Raw genomic sequence first — 13,741 nt, forward strand, 5'->3', positions numbered from 1 at the left:
GCCGGCCTTGCCTTAACGTATGCACTGGGGATTTCATCATGCTTAACAGACATACCCAACGTGGCAGCGAGCGCCAAGTGGACCCTCACGGGGGACTAGTCAATGACAGCAGCAAATGTGAGGTTCAAGTCGATGCACAGCACCTTTTCGCTGCCGCAAGCGACGAGGCGCGCCTTCAGCCGCTTAAGCTTGCCCTGCGCGTCAGTCTTGGTCTTGTAGACCCCCTTGGTATGCAATGCGTTTGAGCTAGACGTACGATCTACGACTTTCCAGACGTTATTCTCCTGGAGTACTGCGATCTCTTCTTCCATTGTCATGGTCCAGCCATCGCGCTTGCCACTGCGCATGGCTTCCCTAAAGTTGGTCGGGTCCCGCTCGAAAGCAGCGTTCGCGACGTCATCGCTTTCAGACGACTCTCCCTGAGTTGCGGCTACCTGCGCGCGCTTCGATGCACTGCGCGTACCATGTGCGGACCGTGTCCACTGCTTCTTGCTCTTCTATTGACCCGCCGTATTAATGATGCCGCTGTTGTTTGGTGCTGACGCTGTTGCTGGAGTCAAGTCACGCGTCGTGCCGGCTCTGTCTCCGTTGTTCATTGCTTGCTGCAGCTGCGCGGTCTGCTGTCAGACAGTGTGTCGATGTTCTTGACATGTTGTGTCGCGATGACCCTGTTCTTCTTCGCAGGTAGGCCTTATAGCTTTTCGTTTCCTTGCTAATGTCAATAATTGTGGCAATCTGCGCACGCTGTTGCAGCGAGTTCGTGCGCGGATCTCGACATACGCTACAGAGAGAGCCGAACTCGAGGAACTCGCGTAACTTCGGTACCGTCCCTGTCAGATTTTCGATTGGCGATGTTCGTTTTGGATCGCGCGGGTTGGGCTGCGATTCAGGATGTACGCCGCATACTGGACCGCGTCGCCCCATAAGTGCGCTGGCAGCCCGCACGCAAATATCATGTTACATGCTAGGTTCAACACCGTCCTGTGTATGCGCCAGCCTTACCGTTGGATGCCTGATTTCGCGCCTCGGAAATTTGTCTTGCGACGCCAGTCTTCTTGCAGAAAAGATCGACGTTAACATACGCACCGCTGCCGTCCTTGCGTAGCACATGAATGCGGCAGTCGAAATGCTTTTCGAAGAAGACAAGAAACGCCACAACTGCTTGGCAGCTGCATCTTTTGTCAGCGCGAGAAGGTGCGGTAGTAGTTTGACCTGTGGTCTACGAAATTGATAATGGTTGCCGAGTCTGTCTTTCGGCGTCATCGGACCTTTCAGATCCGAGCAGATCACATTGTCGACTCTATCAATTCGCGCATTGGCCCCGCTGTCCTGTTGTGGCTCTTTGTTGCGCGTTTGCTAATTCTCCATGCACGAGACGCACGCCATGCCCTTGTTACTCGTCAGTCGGATGCCTGAGACTGGGTCTCGTGCCATGAGCTCGATAGTGTCGAACGCCAGATGCTTAAAGCGCTGAAGGAAGTACAGCGGCGTGCCTTCTTGCACGTTGCTTACCACATCCGTGGTCACAACTGCTTCAAGCGCTGCCATGATGGTCTCGCCTGCCCCATGCCTGTCTTGCGTTGCCATCATCTCGACGAACAGCACGTCGCAGTCCATTAAGACGTCAAACGCGATTGCACCGTCGCTGCGTCAATCAAGAGAGCACGTTTCACCGTCGTAGACGAGAGCTAAACCTTTCCTTCGTCGCGAATCTGGCCTGCGCTCAGGGCAATCTCGATTCGAGCTTGCCATCCGAGACGATGTTCTTCGCCAGTCACGGCGCCAGATACACGTCCGTGAGCATCACGGTTCTCTCGACATCGCGCGCTATAACCTTAAGTCGCATGCTGCCGACTCGTCAGGTGCAGAGACTCACCATAATCATTGGCGATCTCGTGATGCAGGTGGCCGAGTCAATCAGTAACGCCTCCTCCTCATTTACGAGATGCCGAATCGCGTCGCTGTCGAGAATCCAGCTGCCTCGATTAAAATCACCCGCGTCGCTTTCAGTTAGCACCATCTCGCGCTACTCTTTATCGTTGCGTTGGACGTGTCGCGCTCGCCCTCTTGTCTTCTTGTGGGTAAGTGCGAGGACCATGCCGCCACCTCCGCTGCCATTTTGGCGTGCCGCCACCGTATTTACCTTTCGAGCGGCATTAAGCTTACACGTCCAATACTTGGATAGCGATAAAAGCGACTCACCAAACTTAACAGTGTATTTTTCTTTTCTTAGCTTTTATTTCTGCTATCCTATATGTCGATTGACCCTACAAGGTCCTTAACTTGTTGGTCATGTCCAATACAGTGACAGCTTACCTAGATAGGAACGACCACACCGTTACCAAACGGAACCATTCAAGTAAATGGATTTTAACATCCGATCTTGCCACAGCTGTAGCAGGTTCGTACTTGTTTCCGCTTCACGTCGACTTGTGCAGCGACTACTTCGCGTCCGGCTACATCGTTGCCTGACTCGATCGACTGCACAAAGTGTGCCAGCTCATCAGCATTGCGCAGGTAGTCGACACGCGTCGGGTCTTACTTGGCGCGCATGACGTTTATAAGCTACGTTGACGAGTGATAGATAATATTGTCCAGCACGAGCGAGTCTGCGCCTCCGCGTTCGTCACTGACAGCCACCATGTAGAGGTAGTGCTCAGCCCATGTGCGCTTTGAGTCCTATTTCTGCATGAAAAGTTTCATGGACTGGCTAGCCGTGATTGTCATCTTGTACGTTGCATGCAGCTGGCACATGATGTAGTCGAGCGTCGGTCTCTGGTTCCACCACGCTTTTACCTGGTTGTGGTAGCACCGCTCAGCCGTGCCGCTACGGTGGTGTCGACTTTGACATCTTCACTCCAGGTAGAACCGCGAGCGGACTCAGCCAGATTGACGGAGCGCATAAATGTCCAGCCCTAATCGAGGAATCCGGCCCGAGTCTCTTGTAAAGCTCAGTCGCGTTAGACTTACGAATCGAAAGCTTAAGCCGGCTTGCATTTGGTGTCGCGAACGATGCTGCCGTTGCGGACGCTTGCGTTGCGGGTCGTGCTTGAACTGGACGCAGTGTCGCGGCGGTAGTCGGAGCTCGAGCTTGCCGCGCTGATCCTGCGGTGTCTGCCGCGTGGTGGAGCAAGCAAAGAAAATATCGGCTCCCCGATGACAGGCACGCACGGTGGCCGCGCAACAGGCTTTTGTTCGGGCGAGTCCATGAGCGCCTCGAATGTTATCGTCGTGGACGTATATTCGCCTCAAGTGCTGATGCGAATATGCCGCTCTCGACAGCGCCCATCATTCTCTCATGCTCATGCTCATCGCGCTCGCGCTACGAAGACTTCATCTTTGCCATGCGCTCAGTGAAAGCGGTGAAGGCTGCAAGAATCTTGTCAGTCGCCGAGCTCTTATCGTGAGCTGGCGAGTCTTGAACGACTGCGGCGGCGCGTGCTGGCGAGGCTCCATGAGCCGACGAGGCCTTTTGTGACCTGGTTTGCCGGTGTGAGCTTAATGTCACTTGTCTTTGTTATTGGGCTCATGACCTGTTAACACCTGGCGTAAATAAAGACAATTTCATTCGGCATTAGCATGTTATATCCTCCTAGCTCATTTGTGTCCTAAGCGGCGATGCCGATTAATGTACTCAATGCTGGTATTTATACACGCTGTAAAGGAGCGTAGCATTGTAGGAAGAGCTGCATTGGTTCATTGGTGAGCTGTGACGTTGGTGAACCGTTTATGGTCAGTGTGCCCGTCCACGCTCATCTTCCGACACTAATACGTCGACTCAATATGTTGTACAAGAAATTAAGTATTTTCGACTCATTGCTCACCGCCTCTTCGCGCATCTAGCAGTGATGGGCGGGGCTATAAATTAAACAATGGACAGAACTGTCATTAAATGCCACACTATTATTATGTATAATAATATCGACAACATTACGTATAAGATAACATACTATTTCTTCTTGATTTTTCCTCTTATTGGTTTTTAATATTTATGTAATGAGCTAGCCGTTTCATTAGCTAGATGTAATTTTAACTAATAAATATATTTCTGAGCAAATTTTGCAGTTTCTAAAAACACTTTGTAGCAAATTTTGAAACTTTTCTTGATAGCTGTACGTACGCTTCTCGAATGAGCAATATTTTTTTTCGGTCCGACAACGTCGAATGCAAATTGCTATCTTTTTGTCAACCTGCTTGCAATGTTAGAAGAAAACTATTATTTATGCAGCCATCTTAGTGCAAGGCAAAATTTGGTAAATTATTGTGAGCTAATGAATCAGCGGCTTCAGCGGCGCCGCTCGCGTCTGATCATCGATTACTTCCTCTCGAATGGCCGCAGAAACTTCTCCAATTACACAACTGCCCCATGACAGTAATACAAATTGATTATTGGCAATGCTTGCATTCTCCAAGCCTTATCGCACGCACATGTTATCGCCGCGTACGATGTAAAGCCCCAGCTCCACGGCCTCCACCGGCTCCTTGAGCGAAAAGACCCGCTCGAAACTATCGTCTAAAATAACATTTATGCACTGATCATAGCCCTTCAACACACCCTGCATCAAGCAATCATATGCACAATATATATCAGAGCACGCTTCAGCATTGCTGGAATCCATGCGCTGTACAATTATATTCCGGCCGTCATTCGTGATGACTGATATGGTTTCTACGCATCATATTGCGATCGTCAATTCGATAGCATGAGCCTCATGTAGTCAGCGTGCGCCAAAGCGCATGCACAGCCTCAGAACTTACGATCAATCAGTTCTTGCAGATACGATGCCATCGTGCTTCACCTTTTTTTGTAGTGTACGCCACCTTAACAATATCTTGCTTGCATCGTGTTCACCCATGGGTGGCCAAACGTCACGTATGGTGCGCGAGATCGTGGAGGATTCGACATATATCATCAGCCAGACCAATCGCGCTAACTACGAACGTAGTTGCATGGCCCATGCCGAAGTGCAGGCCAAGCTACTGGAGTTGCGTCGATTAAAACAGGAGCTGCTGGAGTCCGCAGAGAGCGATGCCCAGCGCTCTAACGTTTTCAAATCGTTTCCGAACACAGTGGAGCAACAATTGGAAGCGCTAGATGAGCAGGTACTGCGTGTTTCCAAGAGGAAAATCACAAACAATCGCTTGTATTGACAGAGTTACTACGTAGGCCGACGGATTCGCCAAGCAATTTGAATTGCCTACGGGCTACCAGAAAATTGCCGAATCTCACCGAGAGGCGATGCGCCAGGACAAACGTACAGTCGAGTGAGCTCAATAAACTCGAGATAAGGATAGGAATAGCTGTCTAGCGTAGCAAACACAATGTGCAAAGGAATCATACTACACTCATGTACACTATTTCTTGCAATGCTGCGTGATCCAAGGGTGCTCCAGCACTCGTTCCAGCGAAAGACGCTGCTGCGGATCGTGACGCAATATTTTCAATAACAAGTCTCGCGCTTCAGGCGATACATGGCTCGGAAACTTCACGTCCACGTGGGCAATTCGGCGGTACGTCTCCTTTGTATTCTCCGTCTCAAAAGGAGGCGCACCGGTGAGGAATTCAAACATGAGAATGCCTAGCGTCCAGACATCAACGTTCTCGTCGTGTGGCTTGTTTTCAATCATCTCAGGCGGCAAATAGTCTAGCGTTCCACACAGCGTCGTTCGTCGAGACGACGGAGCGTGGACTGACCAGCCAAAGTCGGCAATCTTGAGCTCGCCATGAAAGCCAAGAAGTAGGTTCTCCGGCTTAATGTCACGGTGAATGACATGCTTGCTGTGCATATACTGAAGCGCACGCGCCATCTCTTGAATGTATAGCGCCGCTTGCGTCTCAGAGAACCGACCCGCTCGCATGAGCTTCTTATAGAGCTCGCCCTGCGGAGCATATTCGATAATTAGGTACACACGTTTACTGTCGAAAAAGTAACCGTAAAGTCGCAATATCGATTTGTGACGCAAATGTGACTGAATCTCAATTTCGCGTCGAAGCTGGTGTTCCATATTGGATTTCATCAGTTGCTGTTTGTTTAAAACTTTAAGCGCCACCACGTACTTTGACTGTTTCTCTCGTGCGAGATAAACGTTGCCAAATTTGCCCTTACCAAGAGGTTTGCCAATCTCAAAGTCACTGAGCTTCCATGTCTTTTTCGAGGTCTCGTCCGTCTTTGTCGAGGGCTTTGCCGAAGTCGTAGCGCTTGAGGATGTCAAGCGACTAGAACTCTGCGACGAAATAGTTGAATGCGTCGCAACCTTGTGTAGTCCTGAGCCAATGCCACGCATATACGAGCTTGTGTGCGACGACGGGACTGCGCCATGGGGCCGCCGAGAGGCGGCCGGTCTGTCGCCACCTGCTTTGCGCAGGTAGTTTGAGACGTCCATTTGATTATGCGGCCGCTTCCCGGCTCCAGAGGAAGCGAGGATACTGTCACTGGGGTTGAATTGGCGAGACGTGAGAGCCGCACGATGCGAGTAGCTCGAGGCGACCGCCACACGGTTCTCTTTGTCCGCGTCAAAGCGTCGCATTAATTAGTCGGCTTTCTTAAAAAGTACCAGCAAATTTGCGTTTTATTAAGTTCGCAGTGGGGCCTGCGAACTTTAAGTAAATAAGGTAGCATGACCCAGCGCAGCACGCAAGGCTGTGTACACGCGGCCAATGATCCGCTTGTGGAAGATCTGCTAGCACTAAAGCAGCGCATACGTGAATCCTCACACCTGGCCTCGAATTATGCGCGAGCAATCGCTTCCGTGCGCGCACATTCTAAGCCGCTGCGCAGCGTTTCCGAGGCCAAGAAGCTACGGCACATTGGCAACTACCTAGCCAACCAGATCCATGGCATATTAAGAAAACGAGGCTTCTTAGAGGAAGCGTCCTGTGCCATGCCTACTGATCAACTTCCAGTGGCTGTAGCTTGCGCACAGACCGAGGTATCAACAAGAGGCGCTTTAAGCGGGACATCGACAAGAGTCTACGTACCTGCTTATCGCAAACGTATAGTATTGGGCATTTTATGCGGGACATTAAGTGAATTAATAGCAGTATTGAGAAAGTATTGGTATTGTCATACGCAGAGCCGTGGTTTGTGCTATTAGCGCTGCAGGAAGCTCAAGCAGTGCAGGAAGACGCCGCCATGTCTAGCAAAGCGTTGCTGAAACGACTGATTGACACTGGGGTGAGAATAGATAATGTTCACTAGCTTATCGAAGTTTCAATGCCGATGTATGATCTCTAGTATGACGGCAATAGTGTCAAGATGCGGGCGTGTCTTACGTCGCTGTGTGGCACACATGAAGTGGTTAAAAGGTCGAACATGGGCTTTTATTATTTAACTGCAAAGGGTCAAGAAAGCGCCAAATTGTGTCCAGGGTCTCTCACAGAAACAGCAACAACTACTTCTTCGACTACAGAGTCCGTTACTTCTTTTTCAAGTACGACTACTACTTCGATATCAGCTCCAAATCTCTCAATGATCCCACGTTCAAGTCCTTCCGTGTACGTGGAACTAGACGACTCGGACCAGGAAACGTCTTGCACCCCAGACGGGCAACATTCAGTCAACATTGTAACCCAGTTACGCTCTGTGCGTGAAGATTTAATCCGCGAAACGGACACGTGGGAGCTCGTCTTACTCCTCGATCATCGCGAAGTCATTGAGCGTCGGAATCCTCGAATCCTTGAACGAAAATTGCTGGAACAAAACGTGAATTGTGAAGTGCGAGCACTTGGGGTTGGTGACGTCCAGTGGATCGCACGTCGGACTCGCATTAATGAAGATACGGAGGAATTCATGCTCAATGTCATTGTCGAGCGAAAAGAAGTGCACGATTTGTCGGGGAGTATCATTGACCGACGATTTTATGAACAAAAGATTCGGTTAGCCACTGTGCGTGAAAGTTGTGGGGATGTGCGTGTGATTTATCTCATTGAAGGCTCCTTAACGCAGATCACAACTGTCCGTTCGAGCGGTCTTCAAACAGCAATGGGTCGTACTCAAATGCAAAATAATTTCTTCGTTCAACACTGTCAAAATACGGACGAAACCGTGTCATTTCTTGCTCGAGTATACGCCCGATTACTGGCCGTTTTTCCACGTCATTCCTGCTCTGTGAAGCCAAGTACGTCTCATGTGTTGCCTGTTCACAGTTTTGACACCAACGCGTTTGCGCAAGTGTTTTGCTGGCCGCCACAAACATTTGATCCATTTAATTCGCAATTTCGAAAAAAGACCCAATTTACTGTGCGTGAAATCTATCAAAGAATGCTCTTACAAATTCCTGGATTGAGTGCTGCGAAGACGGTGGGTCTGTCAGCTCAGTACAAGAATTTTAGCGAACTTGAAGCAGCGCTGCGAAAACGAGGGCGTGATAGTGAAGTCGAGCACGTTCGATGTGGAAAAAGCCAGCGTCGTCTTGGTGGCAAAGTGCGCGAAGCGCTTGAGCATTTATTGACATCATTGGAGTATTCCGAGAATACTTGAGCTCTCTGTCACGTCTCTACTGAAGTGTCACTTGTTTATCCTGCTTTGACCGAAACGAGTTTTGTGGACTGCACGAGCTACTACGATCTTTGAATTGCTTCGAATAGAGTTATCTGGATACATTTTTATATGATGGAAGAGCGGAAACCATGTCAAGTTGCTGTTGGTTGCGTAAAGACAAAATTGTGTTTGTCCATAATCGATCTATCGCCGAGATAATTAGTTTTCGAGTGTTTAAAAAGGATGGTACTCATTATACCCCAAAACGTAAACTTTGTTGAAACTTTTGAACTACTAATCAGCCGCAATGGTTACGTTGATTACGTGTCATTATCCTGGACGTAATGCGTTTTAGTCTTTGCAAACTATAACCCAGATACAATTGCATTTAGTAGGTCTGCAAAACTTCTGTTGACTTAGCCACGAGCCAAGATTGACGCCCTTGACGTTTGACGTTTTAATTTAGGCTTTGATTGCAAACCTAACTAATTGTGTTATAAAACATAAACGACATTTCTCAACTTAAATGCTAAAGCAAAATCGAGCGATCGCTGGCTATGTCGCCAGCCGTGCCTCCTCAACCCACGCGCACCCCAATTGGTTAGAAAAAGGATGTGGTAACGTTCCGAGACACCCGCAGACGCTCAACGCGGAGGTCAGCGAGATGGTACGCGGCGGCCACGCCATCCAAGTGGCCACCGCCAAGATACTTGAAGCCAAGGTGCGTGCGTACTTAACCTTGCAAAACTCAATATTTATTGGATTCGACCAATGTAGGTGGCAGACTTTTCCGTCGGGAAATCCTACTCCCCTCAACACCTTGATACCCTAAAGGTTACTTTTAAGTCATTTTTAGCCGTTTTATAAAGAAATATTGATAGAAAATTTATTGTTTCAGGAACTAAGCATTATTGCAGACTTGGCAGTACAGCGTATAAACGATGCCGTGGTTGCCGAAGAACTGAGATTTCGACCGAGCTTCATGATTCCTGCGGTGAATGTGTGCAGTTTTGTTATTGGTACGTCTGCAGTATTAAAAGAGGATGGTCGAAAGGCACTAGAATTGATGCGAGTGATCTGTAGGCTGTGCTTTAAAACCTTTGGGCGACGCAGTAAGCATCTCATACTTGACTGGCGTCAAAATGGCAGTAAGCGACTACTACAACGATCAAATTCGGGAGATTCATGCCAATCAACATGACATGGTCGAGCTAAAGGAGGTACGTGAAGGTTGCGATACCCCACCTTTTAGTCATCATGCTCAAGTCATTTGACTCCTATTTAACTCCTAGTTGCTAAAAACGGCACGTGACGAAGAACAACAATTCGTGGATGCTCATACGCCTGACGTTCTGGATCCAAACAGAGGCAGCCAAGATATCGTGACGACGTTTGCGAAAGCTTCGCTACAGCTCTTGATCCAAGCTGCCAAAATTGTGTAGTGTACATAGCTGGCGGCAAAAATAAGCAATCATTGCAGTATGAATTGAAATATATAATAGGTTTATCGATTATTGTAAATATTATTGCGTTTTCTACGGGTTTCAATGCTAATTGTTTACTAACCTCCTTTTTTCAAACTCCTTAATGCTTGGCCACTCCCTGGTCGGACGAGCTATCACTGCTCCAGTATTTACGCTTCACTCGGTCCACTGTACGTGTCGAATACAGCTCAAAAAAGCTTGAGGCCGTGTCAGCAATGCACGAGTAGCCAGGTCCATTGAGATGGCGCCGGTAAATGAATATGCGAAAACAAAATGGGAATGTTTGGGCCGGGGCCGAGCGTGTCGCTTTGCGTTTTTTCTTAAGCATTGGCTGCACTTTCCACACGTCCGGCAAAAAGAACCACGTACTTCGAAGAAAGCGCTTCTTTGGAGAATCGACCGCTTTGGTTACATCCACAACGTTTGTCGCTTGAGGCATCAATACCCGTCGCTCTTCCATTTCAACGGCCTGAAAACACGTAAAGCGAAATTGCTCAAAAGTAGCTGCATTTGAAAACGTTAGCGGACTGTTAAGCTCTTCTAGCAGATTCGTCGTGTCCTGCTGAGGTACGCGCTCGAATCGTCCTAGAACAAAGAGCTCTCTTGCATCGCGGTGTCCTGGAAATAGCCCTGCTCTATGGTCTTGTTTCATATGTTGTGTGGACGCTGCTGGTAAAAAATCGGCAGCATCCGTGAATGCGTGACAGTAGACGGGTCCACGACAGACCCCAACACTGGAGTGCTTGCGATTGTTCATTTTCATAGAGTAGAAATCGTGATGCTCTGGACACGATGGAAAACACTGCAAATTCTTTCGACCATTTTTCCAATAACAATTGTTTAAAGCTGTAAGAAGTTGTATTTTCGACGAAGATGTCGTATTCGAGAGTAGTGGACTTGAACTCTCGATGGGTTCGCCACATTCCGTCGACTGCGGTTGATTTGAAACGTTTTGGTGATGCGTCGAATTGAGCACCATCCGTTTCAAATTCGGTCCTTCGTTGAGATTTGAGCTGCTGTGGTCACTTACAATGTATTGGTTGTTCATTGACTCGATCGGTGTAGTGCATGAGGGTAACGAGGTCGAATAGTAGGGCGGCGATTGATTCGAGCTCCAGTGCGTCTCGGTTGGATAAATGTCATGCGGCGGCATTGTTCCATTCAGCAACGGTCCTGCTGACACGTTTGAATGGAGCAAACGTTGATACGGAGGAGCATATTCGTGAAGACCAGTTGCCATCGCGTTGTTACTGCTAGTGCCGTCGTCATAGAGGTAGCCACTCGAGGTGCTAGGGTCTGTCATGACGTTCTCAAAAGGCTGCTCTTGTTGTTCGTGATAGTGCTGATTGTCATACGGATCTGGTGGAGGCCCTGACCATGTAGTCATGTCTTCAAAGAGTAACTCGGATGGCTCTAGTGTTGGTGGCAAACACGGAGCGAACGGTTCCACTTGAACAGTAGACGGATCACTTACTAATTTTCCCGTCGTAAGCGAAAAGTCTACACTCCCCGACCGTAAGCTTGAAGCGCAACCAATTGCAGTCGCTACAGCGCTCGATGCTTGCAATCGAGGCGTTAGTCCCCCAAGCGAGGGCAAGCAAAAACCACTTTCTGGCTTATTGCCCATGAACCAGGTCGAGCCAGGATATGGCATTGAAATGACTGGCATATCGTGATCTTCGTTCTCTAATGTAAGTTTGTGAATCGGTTCATTCAAGTGCGTCAGAGAAGTGTTGGAAGTCGGCATGCTCGCCCAACACCCGTATTCATTCTCTAAGCACGTTTCATCGAAAGAATTGGACGAGATCGCATGCCAATCCGAGTGCACAGTTGCCCCACTTCCATCACAGCTAACCATGGCATTAGAATTCGCTTGAAATGCTGTATCTATCGTGGTTTGTGGATCATCCAGATATATATCCTGTCGCTTGAAGCTCGGCCATTTGCCATCACTCGAGATGGAATATCGCCGATCCCAATTGATGTCATCATCCTTTTCGGTAAATTCTCGTGAGCATTCCAGCTTCTTGTCAAGCGAATGGTTTTCAAAAAGACGGAGCTGAAGCGTCGACGAGAAAGTCATTGTACTCCTTCTTCACACGGGTATGACAAAGTAAGGTCGACCGGGTGTATGTTCTGTCTGGTGAGAGCGGGGCTTGGAGTTACAATGTGACTCGAAAGCCGATGCGAAATGTTATAAATTTCTTCGGAATTGGGATGGAGCGTTTGGAGCGATTGGCTTCCCAAACGGGTAGACTATGCTTAATGTTCTGCGTTTTCTTCTACTTTGTTGGTTTCGACAGCTTCTATGAAATAGCAAGATATCTTTGCCGATTGATGGAGGATTTCATTGATGATGCTAATGAGTAAGAAGGTAAAATTTCGAAGACGTTGCGATGTGCCTGAAAGACGTGCCAATCTGATCCAATTCGCTTGAAGCTGGAAGTACGACGCTGCAATCGACTGTGCTGAGACGTGTGGATTGATTTTACGAGACGAGGTTTGTAATTGTAAATATCGAACAACTATAGTCACAAAGCAGCAGTACGACGAACATTCGTGTGTTTAATACTGTACACATGACGAGTGAAGGACGAAAGCAGCATTGATGCGATGACGTGAGCATCATATATTTGACTGGGCTACCAGCAAAACATTGTTTGGACAAAAGTAACTACAATCACTAGTTTAAATGACCGATAGCGGTTTGATGAAGTTTAAACTGCAGAAAAGTGAGAATTTGCTTTATCAGATTAAGGAACACCAACCTTCAATAGAAGAAGAAGGATTTATTGATTATTCCTTGCGAGACCCGTCGACGTTGGGACCAGGCCTTGAAGCCTTGATCGCAAAGCGCCCTTGGGACTTGTCGTCAGCCTCTGGCTTGTACGTAGAAAGTGTCGGTGATACTATTACAGCCCGTGATAACCAATTGATGAAAAGCCGAATGTAATCCGTGGTTTGAATAAAGTTTGAGCACATAATCGCCTTCCCTAAAATGTCCAATTAAATTATACAGCATAAGCTAGGCGTTAATGTATGAGTCGAGCCATGGTTGCAATGCTGCGATTGTTTAAAGCACAGACGTTAGTAATACTATTGCACTTTTATCAATTGGTTGCGAAGGGCTGCAATTGTGTCGCGTCGAGTCGAAACGCCTCAAACGATATTTGTGTATTGGCTCACGCCTAGCTACGGGGATTACGGTATATATATTTTTCGTCATTGGTGATGGTGCTATCTGGTTTGTAAATAGACATTAAAAAGATTACCGGTGTTGCAATCGGGATTTCTTTGCAGCCCACTATCCTAACTTTGACCATCGCCATTAAATTCTATCGCGATGTGTCACACCAATAAATGCATTGGATGTTTTGAAGCATCGTAAGAAGCAAGTAGAGCCTTTCATCATCGCCATGTGGCTTATTTCGGCAATTCCGCGTGCACGTCATTCGCCTTTTAGAAACAATAATGCTTGGAGCTGTAACTGCGTGATGGTACGGTTAAATACTTATTAAATGCTTATATTAAATTTAGTTGATTACATTGCGAGGAGCAAAACAGACCAAATATTTTTTGTTGTTCATATAGATCATGGCTATTGATTCTACGCAAACGTGTACGAGCTGTTTCTACATCCGTATACTTCGCCCTGCACGTGTCATGTTAGACCGCAGCTTAAATGCATTTGGCTTTTCGAAAGCAATTTGCTCAGATGTATCGTACCAATTATAAAACGGGTCATAGTCACTTTCTTCCACAAACATAAAAATAAAT

General features: G+C 47.8%; 7 protein-coding genes across 7 annotated transcripts; 4 read left to right on the plus strand and 3 right to left on the minus strand.

Annotated features, from left to right (window-relative positions):
* Nucleotides 1-4,268: 4,268 nt before the first annotated feature.
* Nucleotides 4,269-4,789, minus strand: CCR75_006244 (uncharacterized protein; the record flags this gene model as incomplete). The annotated part of the gene is made up of 3 exons (XM_067964314.1): nt 4,269-4,359; nt 4,429-4,669; nt 4,759-4,789. 3 exons carry the CDS (start codon nt 4,787-4,789, stop codon nt 4,269-4,271), a joined length of 363 nt encoding a protein of 120 aa, XP_067819389.1.
* A 65-nt stretch (nt 4,790-4,854) lies between these two features.
* Nucleotides 4,855-5,269, plus strand: CCR75_006245 (uncharacterized protein; the record flags this gene model as incomplete). Its single annotated transcript, XM_067964315.1, has 2 exons — nt 4,855-5,103; nt 5,168-5,269. The coding sequence occupies 2 exons, from the start codon at nt 4,855-4,857 to the stop codon at nt 5,267-5,269; spliced, it is 351 nt and encodes a 116-aa protein (XP_067819388.1).
* Nucleotides 5,270-5,355: 86 nt separating this feature from the next.
* On the minus strand, nt 5,356-6,528 carry CCR75_006246 (uncharacterized protein; the record flags this gene model as incomplete). The annotated part of the gene is made up of 1 exon (XM_067964316.1): nt 5,356-6,528. One exon carries the CDS (start codon nt 6,526-6,528, stop codon nt 5,356-5,358), a length of 1,173 nt encoding a protein of 390 aa, XP_067819387.1.
* A 90-nt stretch (nt 6,529-6,618) lies between these two features.
* CCR75_006247 (uncharacterized protein) lies at nt 6,619-8,852 on the plus strand (the record flags this gene model as incomplete). The annotated part of the gene is made up of 3 exons (XM_067964317.1): nt 6,619-6,994; nt 7,075-7,175; nt 7,236-8,852. The coding sequence occupies 3 exons, from the start codon at nt 6,619-6,621 to the stop codon at nt 8,478-8,480; spliced, it is 1,722 nt and encodes a 573-aa protein (XP_067819386.1). The 3' UTR covers nt 8,481-8,852.
* Nucleotides 8,853-8,983: 131 nt separating this feature from the next.
* CCR75_006248 (uncharacterized protein) lies at nt 8,984-10,017 on the plus strand. Its single transcript, XM_067964318.1, has 5 exons — nt 8,984-9,201; nt 9,258-9,314; nt 9,379-9,499; nt 9,564-9,700; nt 9,773-10,017. The coding sequence occupies exons 1-5, from the start codon at nt 9,007-9,009 to the stop codon at nt 9,920-9,922; spliced, it is 660 nt and encodes a 219-aa protein (XP_067819391.1). The 5' UTR covers nt 8,984-9,006; the 3' UTR covers nt 9,923-10,017.
* Nucleotides 10,018-10,064: 47 nt separating this feature from the next.
* Nucleotides 10,065-12,047, minus strand: CCR75_006249 (uncharacterized protein; the record flags this gene model as incomplete). Its single annotated transcript, XM_067964319.1, has 1 exon — nt 10,065-12,047. One exon carries the CDS (start codon nt 12,045-12,047, stop codon nt 10,065-10,067), a length of 1,983 nt encoding a protein of 660 aa, XP_067819390.1.
* Nucleotides 12,048-12,656: 609 nt separating this feature from the next.
* Nucleotides 12,657-13,699, plus strand: CCR75_006250 (uncharacterized protein; the record flags this gene model as incomplete). The annotated part of the gene is made up of 4 exons (XM_067964320.1): nt 12,657-12,850; nt 13,044-13,170; nt 13,345-13,461; nt 13,556-13,699. 4 exons carry the CDS (start codon nt 12,657-12,659, stop codon nt 13,697-13,699), a joined length of 582 nt encoding a protein of 193 aa, XP_067819434.1.
* Between the last annotated feature and the right edge of the window lie 42 nt (nt 13,700-13,741).

This window comes from Bremia lactucae, linkage group LG16 (genome assembly GCF_004359215.1).
Source record: "Bremia lactucae strain SF5 linkage group LG16, whole genome shotgun sequence".
Classification (NCBI taxonomy): Eukaryota; Oomycota; class Peronosporomycetes; order Peronosporales; family Peronosporaceae; genus Bremia; species Bremia lactucae.